At 46.2% G+C, this 18,818-nt stretch overlaps 1 protein-coding gene across 5 annotated transcripts in view; it reads left to right on the plus strand.

Annotated features, from left to right (window-relative positions):
- Window positions 1-18,818, plus strand: part of nfic (nuclear factor I/C) — a 456,415-nt gene that overhangs the window by 325,530 nt on the left and 112,067 nt on the right. For all 5 annotated transcript variants that reach the window (XM_078423615.1, XM_078423617.1, XM_078423619.1 and 2 more), the window contains one exon: window positions 16,899-16,970. In XM_078423615.1, coding sequence (XP_078279741.1) covers window positions 16,899-16,970 — 72 coding nt within the window. The remainder of the gene's footprint in view (window positions 1-16,898; window positions 16,971-18,818) is intronic.

Raw genomic sequence — 18,818 nt, forward strand, 5'->3', positions numbered from 1 at the left:
CTCCGCACCACAGGGCAAATTTTGTTTTTCACCACCATGTTTGAGTTGCGTTGTGTTCAGACAACAAGGCAACGTTTTCTACTGGAGTAGCTCAGCAGAATAGACAGAAACTCTGGAGGAGATGGATAGGTGACGTTTTGAGTCGGGACCATTCTTCGGTCTGAAACGATCCATGCCCTCCAGAGATGCTGCCCGGCCCGTCGAGTTACTCCAGCACTCTGTGTTCAATGCAAGATTCCAGCAACTGCAGTTCTTTGATTCTAAAGTTTTCCACTGCCTTAAATGTATCAAAATTACGCACGTTATCCTCAGATGGACCAGAGTAATGTAAAAATGCCAATGACTAGAGTGCACGGAGCAGCAAAGTTTAAAGGAGATGTGCAGGGGGAATGCGCTGCCAGGGGTGGTGGCAGAGGCAGATATGGTGGCGGTGTGTAAGAGACCTTTACATAGGCAGCAAGGAATGGAGGGATATGGATCGTGTGCAGGCAAAGGAGATTAACGGCATCGTGTTCTGCACAGAGGTAGAAACATAGAAAATAGATGCAGGTTTAGGCCATTCGGCCCTTCGAGCAAGCACCACCATTCAATATGATCATGGCTGATTATCCAAGATCAGTAGCCCTGGTGGGCCGAAGGGCCTGTTCCTGTGCTGTACTAATCTATGTTCTATGACTCCACTGTGGGCCACAGTTTAAGAATAAGGGGTAGGCCATTTAGAACGGAGATGAGGAAGAACTTTTTCAGTCAGAGAGTGGTGAAGGTGTGGAATTCTCTGCCTCAGAAGGCAGTGGAGGCCAGTTCGTTGGATGCTTTCAAGAGAGAGCTGGATAGAGCTCTTAAGGATAGCGGAGTGAGGGGGTATGGGGAGAAGGCAGGAACGGGGTACTGATTGAGAGTGATCAGCCATGATCGCATTGAATGGCGGTGCTGGCTCGAAGGGCTGAATGGCCTACTCCTGCACCTATTGTCTATTGTCTATTGACTCCCTGGCAAAGATTTGGGTCGTTTCCAGTGCCAGTGGACCTTGTGCCAAGAAAGTGAAGCTGATCGGTCGGGACTGGGTTGGGAGGGTGTCGGGGGAGAATGGTAGATGTCGGTTTGTAGCTTCAGGGTTTTAAAATAGATCTCAAGGCAGTCATTCTCAGAGCACATGGCTGCTGAGTTTGTAAAATCCTCGTTATTTTGGGACATTTCCTGCTTTTAATTATTCTCAAGTGTCTGCATTGTCCAAGGCATGCCCTGTCTTAAATTGTGCTTCTACTTTTGATTGCAAGGACCAATTAACAGGAGAAGATTTTATGTGTGAATTGATTAAAAAAAACATTAATCCTTTCGCAAAAGCTAATTAGAGTCTTGGAGTCATACAGAACAGAAACAGGCCCTTCGGCCCAACTGGTCGAAGATATCTAATCAAGTTAATTCCATTTGGCCCACATTCCTCGAAACCTGTTTCTATCCTTATGCTTGTCCAAATATCTTCTAGACATTGTGATTGTACCTGCCTCTACTGCATTCTCTGACAACACATTCCAAACCCCACCTGCTGCACAGGTTCCTTTTAAACTTTTCTCCTCTCCATTCAAATCTATGTTTTTTTGTAGATTCCTCTACCCTGGGAAACAAACTGTGACCATCCACTGTACAATGTTAAGGGATCCAGTCAGACCCTGGGCTCAACAAGGAGATTGAAAGAATCATACAGCACGGGACCAAGGCCCTTCGGCCCAACCTTGTGACCTAAGATTTTTTTTTTTATATCAAAAAATACTTTATTCAAATAATAAATATCATTCACAAAACATATTCTTAAACAAGCCCATCCGACATTTCCGGAGGTTACATTTGGTACAGACATTCACTTAAACATTAGTCCCATTAGTCCACATTTGATCCGTATCCCTCTCAACCTTTTCTATGCATGTACCTGTCCAAACGTCTTTTCAGTGATGGTATGGCAACTTACCTGTGTGATAGGGAAATAGGATAGGAGTGTGGGGTGGAGGGGAAAGGATGGTAACTCTGGGGTAGGGTGGGGAGATGGTGGGAGATTGGATCGATGTGTTTTTACTGCGCATGTTTTGAATTAAGCTTATTAAAGTCAGAGACATGAGACATTTTTTTCCCTCTTATTAATAGCTAAAATGGCTTTTCTTCTTTCTGCTTTTCTTCTAAATCACTGGCTCAGAGAGTCATACACCACGGGAACAGATCCTAGCCTCCTTTGCTGTCTTTATGGAATTTGTATGTTCTCCTTGTGTCCATGTAAGTTGCCCCCTGTTCCTCCCACATGCCAAAGGTGTACACGTCAGTAGGTTAATTGGCCACTGTAAATGTCTCCGTGTGTAGGCGAGGGGTAAAATCTGGGGAGAGTTGAAAGACACAATGAATCAAATAAAACAAGATTTGTATAAATGGGTGTGTGATGGTCAGTCTGGGCTCACAGGTTAGATAATGGTTAGATAAGGTTTATGTAACTGCAGTGTTTACATCATGGGCTCCTGATTTTATTATGTTCCAAGTATGCAGTAAATTCAAAGAACATTGAACATAGAACAGTACAGCACTGAAACATTCACATTTTACATTTTGCTTTGCATTTACATTTTGCCCTTTACATTTTGCCCTTCACACCTTAAAGCTATGCACTCTAGTCTTTGACATTTGCACCCTGGGAAAAAAAGATTCTGACTATCTATCCTATCTATGCCTCTCATAATTGAATAAACTTCTAACGGGTCTCCCCTCAGCCTCCGACGGTCCAGAGAAGATAACCCAAGTTTGTCCAACCTCTCCTTGTAACTAATATCTTCTAATCCAGGCAGCATTCTGATAAGCCTCTTCTGAACCCTCTCCAACCCTCTGGGGCGACCAGAACTGCAAATGTCCAACACTAGAGAGAATAGCTATAAGATGAGAGCGGTGTTGGGCACAAACGTTGTGGGCCGAAGGGTTGGTTCCTTTCTGTACTGTTCCACTGTACTGTTCTACTTGCTCGGATTAAACTTTAGTTTAGTGTAGTTTAGAGATAGAGCACAAAAAAAGGCCCTTCGGCCCACAGAGTCCATGCCGGCTAGCGACCATCCAACCAGCGATCCCCGTACACTAGCACTACCCCACACACGAGGGACAATTTACAATTTTTACCGAAGCCAATTCACCGGCAAGCCTTTAGGCCTTTGGAGTGTGGGAGGAAACCGGAGCACCCGGAGAAACCCCAAGTGGTCACGGAAGGAATGTGCAAACTCCGTACAGTCAGGATCAAATCCGGGTCTCTGCCGCTGTAAGGCAGCAACTTTACTGCTGCGCCACCGTGCCACCCTCTCGAGGGGTTCCGGGGAGCATCACTCCCCCCCAGCGGTGAAGGGGTTCTTGGAACCTCTGTTGTGAACTGACAGTTCCTGAAACCTTAAAAAGTTAGATCCGGTCATCTGATGTCCAGTTGTCACATAAAGTGAATGAAGCACAAGGACTTTATGTTTGAGTTATGACCTTGGCGAGCCGGCAGATCCAGATCACGTGACGCCAGGAACCTTCCACACCGCATCTAAGCACAGCTGCTAAACTGGAAGTTCACCGCTCAGACTCCCGACTGCATTCCCAGAATAGAACTGGAACGGAAAGCTGGAAAAAGTGCGGAGAAGGTCTACGAGAATGTTGCCAAGATTTGAGGGTCTGAGCTATAGGGAGAGGTTGGGCAGGCACAGCCTTTTCATACAGAATGGTGGTGGGTATATGGAATAAGCTGCTGGAAGAGGTAGTTGAGGCAGGTTCTATAACAACAATTAAAGACAGGGTGAATACATTGGACCTTTTTTACCTCGGGTAGGAGAATCAAGAACTGGAAGACACAGGTTTAAGGTGAGAGGGGAAAGATTTAATAGTAACCTAGGGGGCAAATTTTTCACTCAGAGGGTGGTGGGTATATAGAACAAGCTGCCAGAGGTAGTAGTTGAGGCAGGTACAATAACAACATTGGTTATTCCTTGAAGCACAGGAGGCTAAGGGATGATCTTATGGAAAATATGAAAGGAATAGCTAGGGTGAACGCACAGGGCCTTTTACCTAAGGCAGGGGAATCAAGGACCAGAAAACATAGGTTTAAGGTGAGAGGGAAAAGATTTAATAAGAACCTGAGGGGCAACATTTTCACTCAGAGGGTGGTGGATATATGGAACGGGCTGCCAGAGGAGGTAGTTGAGGCACTGTAACAGAATTTAAAGACATTTGGACAGTTCCATGAATAGGAAAAGTTTAGATGGATATGGGCCAAATGCGGGCAAATGGGACTGGCTTAGATTGGGCATCTGGGTCAGCATGGATGAGATGCAATGGGTCTGTTTCTGTACTGTATGATTCTATCCCTTTCCACAGACATTTGGACAGATGTATGGATAGGGAGGGTAAAGGGCCAAATGCAGTCAAATAGGACTAGCCCAATTATACCATCTCGATCAGCATGAGCAAGATGGGCTGAAGGGCCTGTTTCTGTGCAGTACAGCTCTATGACACTGTCAGCCAAACCCCACTCAATCAGTCATTAAATTACAAAGATCCAAATAACTGCAGGCGCTGGCATCTTGAGTAAGGCAGCAACTGAGGACGGAATGAACAGGTGACATACCTGGACCAGACCCTTCTTCAGTCTGCATTAAATTACAGTTGGTATCCATTCTTTTCATCTATAATTATTGTTGCATCACTTTCCCTGGTTCCTCATTCAGATGGAGTCAAGTTATGGAACCCCAACTTCCTGTTTTTACCATAAGCTGAGTTTCATACTTGGCATTCCAACACTTTCATTGACTTCCTCTACTCTAGCTCATACCTTGCAAGATTGCAGGTTTCAATGCTTTCCTCGGTTATCTCGGGTATTCTGCCTTGGACTAAGTCTGTAGTTACAATAAGAAGATAGACACGAAATGGTGGAGTAACTCAGCGGGACAGGTAGCATCTCTGGAGAGAAGGTATGGGTGACATTTCGCCTCAAGACCCTTCTTCGGACTGAAGTTTCAATAAGAATGCTGTGCATAGTGGTGGACTCTCCATTGCAGAAAAGACATTGAGGTCAGCTAATACAGAACCACCCACCACTCCCCAGCTAACACCACCGCAGTTGTTATCTCAAGTGCCCTCCCCAAAACTCATTTAGTCGCAAAGCAAAACTAACTGAAGCAATAAACAGGTCACCATCATCGTACCAAAGTTCCATCGTATCTTTTCCACCATCTCCCCTGGCAGAGGGACCAGGCGCCATTAACTCCAAGAATTGACCAGAAATTATGCACCTCATGAAGTTACACAACGCAGAAACAGGCCCTTTGGCCCATGGTGTCTATGCCAGCCATCAATACCCATCACAGGGCATAGATTTAAGGTCAGGGGAGGAAAGGTCAAAGGAGATGTACGAGGCAAGTTTTTTTTCTACAGAGGGTGTTGGGCGCCTGGACCCTGTACCAGGGGAGATGGTGGAAAAGATACGATGGAACTTTGGTACGATGGTGGTGGCCTGTATATTGTTTCAGTTCGTTTTGCTTTGCGACCAGATATTCTTGTCCATTTCTGCAGTTCCTGTTGTCTGAAGCCATTGGTGGCAAATTGCGCTTGTGCTTCTCAGCCTTCTGTTCCTTACCCTTACTGAACCCGGGTAAGGTCAGCCAAATGCTCTGCAGTGTTTGTGCAGCTGTCGTTTGAAAGCGCAGCATGAGCGCCTGTCTAAATAGTTGCGAGTTGCACCCCACTTTGTGCGCAAAGAAGTGGCAGATTGGCCAAGTGCCCTCTGATGTGGCTTTGCAAAACAACTCAGGTCAAGGGCAGTAAGGGATGGGCATAGGTTGGCCTAGCCAGTGTCAAGTAAATAGTCGGTGGTATTGGAGACAGTGAAGATGGTTATCAAAAAATGCAGCAGGATCTTGATCAGCTTTGCAAGTGAGCTGTGGAATGGTTAACGGAGTTTAACCTGTTGGCTGCCAACTGTTTTTTACACACTATTGGCCTTGACCCACTTATACTCGGAGGTGGCACTGAACAGGTTAATGCATTATAGTGCAGAATGTTGCATTTATAAAAGTGAAAGCAGGGCAGGATCTTCACAGTGAATAGCAGGGCTCTGGGGAGTGATATAGAGCAGAGAAAAGTAGGACTGCAGGTACATAGTTCCCCGAAAGTGGCGTCACAGTGGCATCAGATAGGGTGGTCAAGGAGGCTCTTGGTACATTGTCCTTCATCGGTCAGGATACTGAGTATAGAAGTGGGGATGTTATATTACAGTTGTACAAGACTCTGGTTTGGAGCCATGTGTTCAGTTTTGTTCATCGTACTATAGGAAGGATGTCATAAAGTTGGAAAAAATGCAGAGAAGATTTACATGGATGTTGCCAGGTCTCGAATGCCTGAGCTATAGGGAGATTTTGGGCAGGCTGGGACTTTATTCCTTGTTGTCAGGCCCCCTTAAAATCACAGTGGACCCTTGCGGATGGTGCAAAGGTTTATAATGGTGACTCACTGTCCTCAGAAATTGCACAGCATCAAAGAGCGAGGCCAAGAGATCTCCAGTCCCATAGACACAAGAGTACAGTCCCAATTTCCAACCAACCCCATTGCAGGCATCTTACTTTGTGTGAGATTGAGTTTAGTTTATTGTCTTTGGCTTGATTGTATTTGTGAGATCAGATCACATTATACATGTGTTCATAAGGTAATTAGGAATAGGAGTAGAATTAAGCCATTCGGCCCATCAAGTCTACTCCGCCATTCAATCATGGCTGATCTATCTCTCCCTCCTAACCCTATTCTCTTGCCTTCTCCCCATAACCTCTGACACCTGTACAAATCAAAAATGTATCTATCTCTGCCTTAAAAATATCCACTGACCTGGCCTCCACAGCCTTCTGTGGCAAAGAATTCACCACCCTCTGACTAAAGACATTTCTCCTCATCTCCTTTCTAAAAGAACGTCCTTTAATTCTGAGGCTATGACCTCTCGTCCTGGACTTTCCCACTAGTGGAAACATCCTCTCCACATCCACTCTATCCAAGTCTTTCACTATTCTGCATGTTTGAATGAGGTCCCCCCTCCAGTGAGTTCTGGCCCAGTGCCGACAAACACTCATCAAACAACTAATTCCTGGGATTCTTGAATACCTCATGTTCATGTTTTGTATGATTCGGTTTGGTTGGGTACCACGCAAGCTAAAGCCTTTCACTGTATCCTGGTACACATGACAATAATAAACCTAAGCCTCGGATCAGAGATGCTTTAGGGAATATGAAAATTATCTGGGAATGATGGGACCCTCTTTGGGCGGCGATAGGTGATGTTTCAGGTCAGGACCTTGTCTGAAGATTGTTGTCTGTCCATTCCCTCCACAGATGCTGCTTGACCTACTATTGTTCCTCCAGCACTTTGTGTTGGGTGTTGGGATTAAGAATGGAAGCATAGATATTCATGTATATGTTCCCCAAGGTATCAAAATGAAAACAACTGGGTATTGAGACAAGTGGACCTCTGAGAAACCTGCCCCTGTAATACTTCTCTGTGCGATATAAAGTAATAGGTCAGTGTTTCACAAAAATAATTTATTGATCTTAACTCGTGATGTCAAACATGGTCAGTCTTCGACCCAACAACCATCAGGTTCTTGAGCACAATGAAACACTAAGCTATGAACTATGGAGGAATAAGGAACTACAGATACTGGTTAATACACAAAAGGACACAAAGTGCTGGAGTTCTGTTTTCTGGGGAATTTTACGTACAGCAGCTGCAAAATACAAGATTATCAAGAAAGTCACGGGCAGTCTGTTCTGGTAGCATCTCCTTGAAAGCTCAGGAGGCACAAAGAACTGTAGATGCTGGTTTGCATAAAAAGACACAAGGCACTGAAGTGACTCAGCGGGTCAGGCAGCATCTCAGGAGACCATGGCTCAGGTCAGGACCCTTCTTCGGACGGGTCAACAAAGGTCTCAACCAGAAACGTCATCTATCCATGTTCTCCAGAGATGCTGGCTTACCCACTGGGTATTCAGTCTGGACATTATCATCCGAGTATGTCCTTCAACAGTTCAACAGAGCTTTATTTGTCATTCGGTACCAAGGTACCGAACGAAACTACATAACAGTCATACACAAAAAAGAACACAAGACACATAACCCCAACACAAACGTCCATCACAGTGACTCCAAACACCCCCTCACTGTGATGGAGGCAACAAAACTTCCACTCTCTTCCCCATGCCCATGGACAGACAGCTCGTCCCCGACCGACCCGCACAGTCCCCGCAAGGGGATGGAAGTCCCCGCGGCCGAGTCGCACCGGGCACTGAAACGTCTCGCGGCCGAACCGGGCGATGGAAGGCCCCGCGACCGAGCCTTGCACAGCTAAGTCCCGCGGCCGAGCCGCACCGGGCGATGGAAGGCCCCGCGGCCGAGCCGCACCGGGCGATGTTAAGTCCAGCGGCCGAGCCGCACCAGCGATGAAAAGTCCCGCGGCCGAGCCGCGCCGGGCGATGTAAAGTCCCGCAGCCGAGCCGCGCCGGGCGATGTAAAGTCCCGCGGCCGAGCCGCACCGGGCGATGTTAAGTCCAGCGGCCGAGCCGCACCAGCGATGTTAGGCCCCGCGGCCGAGCCGCACCGGGCGATGGAAGGCCCCGCGGCCAAGCCGCACCGGGCACTGTTAAGTCCAGCGGCCGAGCCGCACCGGGCGATGTTAGGCCCCGCGGCCGAGCCGCACCGGGCGATGGAAGGCCCCGCAGCCGAGCCGCACCCCGCGCCGTGAGGAAGAGACCTAAAAGAGAAAGGTTTCCCCCACTCCCCCACCACCACCCCCCCACCCACACCACCACCACCCCCCACACATACACAACCAAAGAAAAACAAAAACCATCCCAACACCGACACACAACAACAAAAAAAGGTAAAAAGACGAACAGACTGCTAGCGAGCCATAGCCGTTAGGCGCCGCCACTTCCACGATGTTGTGCCACTTCTGTTTGAAACTGAGAGTTGAATTAGGAGTTTCAGGAACGGTTTACGGAAGAGAAAGTCTGCATCTATTTTCAGCCAAGTAACTTCCTAGAAATCATTCTGAGATGCTGTCGGGATGCAGAATATGGGTGGGGGTCATTGGTTGCATTACATTGTGTGAATACAAGGGCAGAAGGAACTAGGAGTAGAACTAGGCCACTCGGCCCCTCAAGCCAGCCCCACCGTTCAGCATAAGCATGGCTGATCTGCCCCAGGCCTCAACGCCACTTCTGTGCCATTTCCCCACAGCCCTCGAATCCCCGATCTTTCAAAGATTGATTTCCATCCTCTTTAAATCTCTAGCGATCCAGCCTCCACAACCCTCTGGGGTGGAGATCTCCACAATGCACCACCTTAACCAGCTCTATTATTTTTAATTATGTTTCTTAAGACTCTCCCACCAGTGGAAACGTTTCAACATTTACCCCAATGTAGCATAATGTGAATGGGTGTCAGTGGTTGGCATGGACTCGATGGGCCAAAGAGCCTGCTTCCACGCTGCTTCACTAAACTAATCATCTTCACAGTAGCCACACTTTGAAGAGATGTCTCAGCAGAGCGGTTAATGGATTACGACAAGCTGCAGATGCTGGAATATTGAGAAAAACACAAAGTGCTGGAGTAACTCAGTGGGTCAGGCAGCATCTGCAGAAGGAATGGACAGATGATGTTTCAGGTTGAGACCCTTCTTGGGAGTGATTGGAGTAGGAGGGAGAGAGCTGGAAAAGAAAGGTGGGAGTGGGCAGGGGAACTGCACACCTTGTTTTGCCAATTTTGATGGATTCAAAGTCAACGGTTTAGATTTATTTTTGTCGCCTGTACCAAGGTAGAGTGAAGAGTTCTGTTTTGCATGCAATCAAACAGTTCAGATAATACTATACATAAATATATTCAGTTCTACCTCAATTACAATAGATAAAGCAAAGGGGAAAATGCAGGGTGCAGATTATAGTTCTCAGCATTGTCGCACATCAGTTCCATAGTCCAAGGTCCTCAATGGGGTAGAGGTGAATTGGACAGTGCCCTAGCTCATGGAAGGACCATTCAGAAGCCTGATAACAGAAGGAAAGAAGCTGTTCCTGAGTGTTAAGCTTCTGTACCTTCTGCTGGATGAAAGCAGGGAGAAGAAGCAATGACCAGGGTGAGTCCAACATGTCTTTGATTAACGGCAGATGTTGGTTTAAACTGAAGAAAGACACAAAAAGCTGGAGTAATTCAGCGGGACAGGCAGCATCTCTGGAGAGAAGGAATGGGTGACGTTTCTTAAGACCAGTCTCAACCCGAAACGTCACTCATTCCTTCTCTCCAGAGATGTCTTTGATTATGTTGGCTGCTTTTCTGAGGCAGTGTGAAGTGTAGATGGAGTCAGTGGTGGGGAGTCTGGTCTGTGTGAATGATGGACTGGGCTCCATCTGTCTACAACCTCTTGCAGCCTTGGGCCGAGCAGTTCACAAACCAGGCTGTGATGCAACCCGACACGATGAGTTTACGGGCATGGTTGGCAGGCTGGCTTCGTGTGTCAGTCACACGAGGGGACATCCAGTCCACAATCACTTGCAGCCAAGCCACTGACGGTTTGTAGAAAGTGAGACAGCTGCTCACCACCACTTGGCAGGAGTGAGCGTGCATCCGTAACCGTAGCAACGCATGTCTGATAACTACTGCTGAACGTGGCGCCAAAGATGTGAACAAAGCAGGCCGACATGGCACAGCTGACATAACAGTAAAGCAAAATTCTCTCTCGGGCTCACACCTCTGAGAAACCCATCCCAATAACACCGCCTGTAATACTTTATAACCTGTGCAGTAACCTGTGCAATAACAAATAGTAGGTCAGTGTCCCCCAAAATTCATATATTTATCTTAACTCTTGGACGCCAAACATGGTCACTCTTCTTCCCAACAACCATCAGGCTGTCGAACACAACAAAACACTAAAACTGTGAACTATGGTGAAACAAGGAACCACAGATGCTGGTCAATACACAAAATGACACAAATAGCCGGAGTTCTGTTTTCTGGGGAATTTTACGTCCAGCAGCTGCAAAATAGTAGAATATCTGGAAAGTCACAGGCAGCGTCTTCTCTACAGCATCTCCTTGGTTACTCAGGAGTCTCAAAGAACTGCGGATGCTGGTTTACATAAAAAGACACAAAGTACTGGAGTAACTCAGCAGGTCAGCTAGCATCTCTGGACAACATGGATAGATGACGTTTCGGGCTGACACCCTTCTTTAGACGAGTCAAGAAAGGTCTCAACCCAAAATGTCATCTATCCATGTTCTTCAGAGATGCAGCCTGACCTGCCAAGTTACTCCAGCATTTTGTGTCTAATGAACTGTGGGCTGTCTTGGTTGCACTAAAGACTTAGGGCTTATTTGCTCTAATATAGGAGTTGTTAATGCATTTGTTTATTATATGTTACTTGTGTGCATTGTGTTTGCAGGCCTGTTATGCTGTTGCAAATAGGAATTCCATTGTTCCATTGTCAGTACGTATGGCAATTAAACACTCTTGACTCTTGACTTCATTCCAGGGGTTTACAAAACACATAAACAATTCATGGGTCATTCAATCTGCTTTGCTCTTGTTGTTAATACCTTACCTAAAAACTTCCTGGTGGATGTTCAGAACACAGAACAGAACAGCTCAGGAACAGGCCCTTTGGCCCACAATGTCTGTGCTGAACCTGATGCCAAAATCAAACTGATCTCTACTGCATGTACGTGATCCAAATCCCTCCATTCCCTGCATATCCATGACTTCCAGTCTCTGACATTTCCACTCTGGGGAAAAAAGTTCTGACTGTCTCCCCTAACAATGCCTCTCATCAGACAAAACCATAGTGATATGCGTGAGGATCAATTCCGTAATTGCTCCGGTTTCCCCCCCCCACATCCCAAAGACGTGTGAGTTTGGAGGTTAATTGACCTTTGTAAATTGCCGCTAGTGTGTAGGATTTGAAACTGGGATAAGGTGGAACTAGTCCACGTGTGATCATTGGTCGGCATGGACTCAGTGGTCGTAAGTGGGCTAACATAGAATCAGTGTGAACGAGCGATCGATGGTCAGCGAGGACTCAATGGGCCGAATGGCCTGTTTCCATGCTGTATCTTTCAATCAATCAATCAATCAATCAATCAATCAATTCCCAACACCTACAGCTTTATCTATTTGACATACTTACAAAAAGTGGCAGAGATCTAATGTTTCATGCTGGGGATGTTACTGAGCTCTTCAAGTTTAAGCTAACTGTAAATAGTAGAAAATAAATTGCTAGGTGTTTGGCTTCAGTGAAACATAATAAGTAATCTGAAGGATACTAGAAGCATCTGCAGCTAATCTGTATGGTATGTGGCATAAATCCAGTTAGTGTTGTATTAAAGCTGCATTCTGATATGTGGCTAAAATAACGTTGCTTTTTTGCAGCAGCGTCAAAGGAAAAAATAAATCAAGAAATACATCAAAACTAAGGGCATTTTAGTCAAAAAATAATCTGAATTGGATCTGTATAGAATATCATACAATTATAAATGAATATCTTCTCATTGACTTGTTTCTATCTGGTTTCAATTTCCAAATCGTTGCAGACATAAACTGTGTTGCGAACCACTCAATAATTAGGAAATTTGTCTCATGTTACGAGAATAGGAAGTCTGTGGATCTGATCGCTAGTATAGTGTGACCAGGTCTCTCTCGTTCACCACCCAGAGCGGGCAGTGTGGTACTGTTCTCAGTAGCATCAGTGTGCAGCACACAACATATCATATCATATCATGTCATATATATACAGCCGGAAACAGGCCTTTTCGGCCCTCCAAGTCCGTGCCGCCCAGCGATCCCCGCACATTAACACTATCCTACACCCACTAGGGACAATTTTTACATTTACCCAGCCAATTAACCTACATACCTGTACGTCTTTGGAGTGTGGGAGGAAACCGAAGATCTCGGAGAAAACCCACGCAGGTCACGGGGAGAACGTACAAACTCCTTACAGTGCAGCACCTGTAGTCAGGATCGAACCTGAGTCTCCAGCGCTGCATTCGCTGTAAAGCAGCAACTCTACCGCTGCGCTACCGTGCCACAACATCAGTGGTGCATTCACACCTCACAGCTGGAGACGCATAGACTCATGCAGCATGGCCCTTCATCCCAACTCATCCATGCCAACCTAGATGCCGCAACTAAGCTAGTACCATTTGCCCGTGCTTGGCCCATATCCCTCCAAACCTTTACTCTCCATAAACCTGCCCGAGTGTCTTTTAAACATTGTTATTGTACCCAGTGTTGCAGTGCTAATTTTTTTAGGTTCCCGAGCTGTCACTGGTGTCGGAGCGGCCACTGTTAAATTCCCTGCTAATTAAGATTCCCTGCTGTTTATTTTGGCTTTTTTTTAACAGAGGTGTTGGAGCGACGCTCCGGTCAGCACTGCACCCCTGATTGTACCTGCCTCAACCACCTCCTCTGGCAGATTGTTCCATATACCCACCAGCCTCTGTATGAAAATGTTTCCCCTCAGGTTCCTATTAAATCATTACCTTCTCTCCTTAAACCTATCTCCTCTATCCTGGGCAAAGATACTAGAGGAACAAGATAGACCTAAAAACCGTAGTATGCCATGACGCCATTTTAGTAGGCAGAAACTTGCAGAAACATTTGAAAAGAAAAATAACAAAAATCTGTGCATTGATAGATGAGATATATTCTGCATTTTAATGGTATCATCACACATACTGTTCCCCCAAAACACTGATTACACTGCGAGAGGCATAACGAACGGCGGGTTTTGCTTACTAAAATGGCTCCTTTGCGTACTACATTTCACTATAGGCAATTTCAACAGAGTGGTCCATCTTGTTCCTCTAGTATCTTTGATCCTGAGTAAAAGATTCAGTTAATTCACCCTATCACTGTGGTTCACCTCTGAACATTCACCCAATCTATTCTTCTCATGGTTTTATAATTCTCCTTATCATTTGATAATTACCCCTCATGATTTAATCATTTTACTGCAGCATCAGGAAAAAGCTGAAACCTCTTCATATCGATGCTGAACTTGCAAGAAATGTCCACTTTGATGGGCCAGATTTAACCCTAAAGTGAACTGGAATGAGATTCACCGAACTCTCATTCCACTTTCATCTCCCATTATCTGTTAAACTGAAAAACATAGAAGTATAAGAAAATAACTGCAGATGCTGGTACAAATCGAAGGTATTTATTCACAAAATGCTAGAGTAACTCAGCAGGTCAGGCAGCATCTCAGGAGAGAATTCTGTCTGAAGAAGGGTCTCGACCCGAAACGTCACCCATTCCTTCTCTCCTGAGATGCTGCCTGACCTGCTGAGTTACTCCAGCATTTTGTGAAAAACATAGAACATAGGATGGATGATACAGTACAGGAACAGGCACTTCGGCCCACAATATCTGTGCCAAACATGATGCCAAGTTAATCTAATCTCCGCTGCCTCCTCACAATCCATATCCCTCCATTGCTTGCACATCCATGTGCCTATCTAAATGCCACTATCGTATCTACCGCCACAACCACCCCTGGCAGCAAGTATGTGCATTTTACAGATGTGGGGTCAGCATTGGTAAATGAGCTCTCAGCTCTTGCAAACACAATCTGCCACAGGCAATGATGATCCAGTTTTATACTACCATCAGAGAGCCTGTCCTCACCTTCTCCATCATGGTCTGGTTTGGCTCAGCCACCAAGCATGACATCCGGAGGCTGCAGCACATCATTCGATCAGCCGAGAAGGTTGTTGGCTGCAACCTTCCCCCCCATTGACAAACTGTACACTGCAAGGGCCAGGAAGCGAGTGGGTAAGATCATCTCTGACCCCTCTCACCCTGGCCACAAACTCTTTGGAGCTCTTCCTTCTGGAAGGCGACTCTGGACTGTCAAAGCCGCCACAGCCAGACATAAAAACAGTTTTTTTCCATGAGCAGTAGCTCTACTCAACAACCAAAAGTCTGTAGCCTCTTTTTGCTCTGGTATTTTATTTCATTCTTCACATGTTTAAACTATAATGTTTTATTCTTAATGTTTTATGTTTTATTCTTAATTGTTTACTGTATGTCGTGTTGTTACTTGCGAGCAAAGCACCAAGGCAAATTCCTTGAATGTATACATACTTGGCTAATAAAATTTATTCAATTCAATTCAATTCAGATACAGTATTGGATTTTCTTGCCAAAATTGAATAACAAAGTGCCTGGAGGGACTTCAATGAGTAGAGAGTGATTTCTTGTCTGTTAAATGCTATCTCACCAAAGTCAATATTTTACCTTTAAGACGAGATAAACATCCATTGTGGAGTCATTTTCCACCAACGGATGAAAAGTTGCACAAGGTTGTATCGTTATAGGGTCCCAGTATGCATTGTTGTTTAAAGGTTACATAAATAAGCGTTGATGCAATTTAGCTATCTCGCAATTTACAATGTCACAAAATGTCAATGTGTGCTTCCAGGAGTTTTAAATTTATCTGTGGAGCTAGCAACATATTAATTATACACGATTCTCCACGCCATTCTGTCTCAAAAATGCACAATGCAGCAATTTATGACTAATCCAGTGCAAAACACAAAGTGCTGGACGAACTCAGTGGATCAGGCAGCAGCTGTGGAAGGAGTGGACTGTTGGCGTTTCGAGTTGGGACCGTTCTTCAGACTCATTGTAGTAGGGGGGGGGAAAGCTGGAAAAGAGAAGTGGGGGCAGGACAAAGCTTGGCAAGTGATAGGTGGATGCAGGTGAGGAGGGGGGAGGGGGGAGGGGGGTGATAGTCAGGTGCTTGGACAAAGGCCAGAGTTAAAAAGACAAAATGTGAGATTAGATTAGAGATTTCTGGAAACATGCCCTTCGGCACACGCCTGCGTCGACCACATGCACACTAGCTCTATGTCAGTGCTGTGTTATCCTCCACACTCGGGGCAGTTTACAGAAGCTAATTAACCTACAAACTTGCACATCGTTAGAATGTGGGAGGAAACTGGAGCACCCGGAGAAAAACCCACTCGGTCACAGGGAGAACGTGCAAACTCTGCTCGGACAGCACCCGAGGTCAGGTTCGACCCTGGCTCTCTGGCACTGTGAGGCAGCAGCTCTACTGCTGTGCCACTGTGTCCCTTTCCCCCTGCTCCCCGCGCCCCCTCCACCTACATTCCATCCTCTGGCTTCATATTTCACGCCTCTTCTATCCTTATCTCCTACTTTTTGTCCTTTCATCTGTTGACTTTGCCCAACCATCTGCCAATCAACACATCCCCCCTTTCCTGCATCCACCCATCACTTGCCCAGGTTTGGTTGGCAGAAGGGTGGAGTGGGTGACAAAGGCTGGAGGTGAAACGGGGATAAATGAGTGTCAGATGAAGAGACAAGTTTAAGAATAAGCGGGAGGCCATTTAGGACTGAGGTGAGGAAAAACGTTTTCACCCAGAGTTGTGAATCTGTGGAATTCTCTGCCACAGAAGGCTGTGGAGGCCAATTCACTGGATGTTTTCAAGAGAGAGTTAGAGAGGGCTAACAGAATCAAGGGATATGGGGAGAAAGCAAGAACGGGGCACTGATTTTGGATGATCAGCCATGTTAATATTGAATGGTGGTGCTGGTTTGAAGGGCTGAATGGCCTACTCCTGCACCCATTTTCTATGTTTCTATGACAAGAGGTCCAGGTAAGCAGCCTTCAGTGTTTTATTGGATTGGAGTAATAGATGATCTTACTTTGGCAGCTCATTGTCATAACTAGCTCATTGTGTATGTGGTACAAGGCTTCGGATGCACAGCATCTTGCAGTGTTGTAGCTTTAGAGCGCATGGTTAAACCTGCTTCTTGCTCATTCGAACCTTCTTTTTCTCCGCAGAATCAGAGCAAGGTAGCAGCCCGAGGACAGCCATCGGCTCTGAAGCTGATGACACCAAGGCAGGAACTATTGGTGAGTACTGTGTGAACAATTGGCAGCTATCTATCGTTCCTTTGCTGTCAGAGTTACTAATGTGTGTGCATCGGTTGCAGTCACAGATACACACGGCACGGAGCCAGGCCCCTTCACCCCAACTCGTCAATGCTAACCCATAGGCTGACCGGTTAGAGTCATAGAGACGTACAGCTTGGAAACAGGCCCTTCGGCCCAACTCGACCATGTAACCAAGGCCACATGCTGACCGGTTAAGGTCATACAGACATACAGCATGGAAACATGGGCCTAACTCGTTCATGCCCACAGAGACCATCAGTTACAGTCATAGAGATACACAGCACAGAAACATATCCTTCAGCCCACCTCATCCACAATGACCAAGATGCTCCACTTAAGCCAGTACTTAGAAATCAAGCATAGAATCAGGAGCTACAGTCCAACTAGCATTGAAACAGGAGCAACGGTCCTAAGAACACTCTGTACATCAATACTTCAGTTTAGTTTAGTTTAGAGATACAGCGCAGATACAGGCCCTTCGGCCCACAGAGTCCATGCCGACCACTGGATCCCCCTACACTAGCACTATCCCATACCCTAGGGACAAATTTTCAATTTTTACCAAAGCCAATTAGCCACCAAATCTGTATGTCTTTGGAATGTGGGAGGAAACCAGAGCACCTGGAGAAAACCCACGTGGTCACAGGGAGAACGTACAAATTCCATACAGAGAGCACCCCTTGTCAGGATCGAACCCAGGTCTCTGGCGCTGAGAGGCTGCAACTCTACCGCTGCACCACCGTGCCACCACAGGCTGTTAAAGTCTTGCCATTAATTGTATATTTTCCCCATGCTTTGTATTATTTTTATGAATTTATTGCGTTGTTGATGAATACATATTTATTTGCGTGGCATACATATTGCGTGGAATACATATTTATTTAGGATGGCACTGTGGCGCAGCTGGTAGAGATGCTGCCTCGCAGCGCCAGAGACCAGAGTTCGATCCTGACCTTGGTTGCTGTCTGTGTTGGAGTTTGCATGTTTTCACTATGACTGCTTGGGTTTCCTCTGAGCGCTCCGGTTTCCTCCCACATCCCAAAAACGTTGGCGTTTGTCGGTCAATTGGCCTCTGTAAATTGCCATAACTCCCTGAAAGTGGCAATACAAGTAGATAGAGTGGTAAAGAAAGCATATGGTATGCTTGCCTTCATTGGTCAAGCGTAAAGTGTAAGAGTCAGGAAGTCTTGATGCAACTTTAAAGGACTTTGGCTAGGCCGCATTTGGAGTCTTATGTGCAGTTCTGGTCGCCCCATTACAGGAAGGATGTGGAGGCTTTGGAGAGGGTGCAGAGGAGGTTTGTCAGAAGAATGCCTGGATTAGGCGTTAGCCACAGGGAGAGGTTGGACAGACTTGAGGGCTTAGCTTTAAGGGGCAAAGTTTAAAGGAGATGTGTAGGACAAGTTTTTTTTTCACAGAGGTGGCGGGTGTATGGAACGCGCTGCCAGGGGTGGGGGTGGAGGCAGATATGATAGTGGTGTTTAAGAGACTTTCGGATAGGCATGTGGATATGCAGAGAATGGACGGATATGGATTATGTGCAGGCAGTTAAGAATTGGTGTTGTCGTCATGTTTGGCACAGGCATTGTGGGCCGAAGGGCCTGTCCCTGTACTGTACTGTTCTACGTTGTGCCTGATGGGAGAGGGGAGAGAACGTTACTGATGTGTACACTCCACCAGCCCTCTATCACTTTTATTACTTGTTATTGATGGATACATGTTGATGTATCTCCTGTCACTGGTACAGATCTACACTCGGCTAGTCCCCCTGCCAATGTCCTGATGCAGAAAACTTATCTCTCCCAC

The sequence above is a fragment of the Rhinoraja longicauda genome, chromosome 28, assembly GCF_053455715.1.
Source record: "Rhinoraja longicauda isolate Sanriku21f chromosome 28, sRhiLon1.1, whole genome shotgun sequence".
In the NCBI taxonomy this organism is placed as follows: domain Eukaryota; kingdom Metazoa; phylum Chordata; class Chondrichthyes; order Rajiformes; family Arhynchobatidae; genus Rhinoraja; species Rhinoraja longicauda.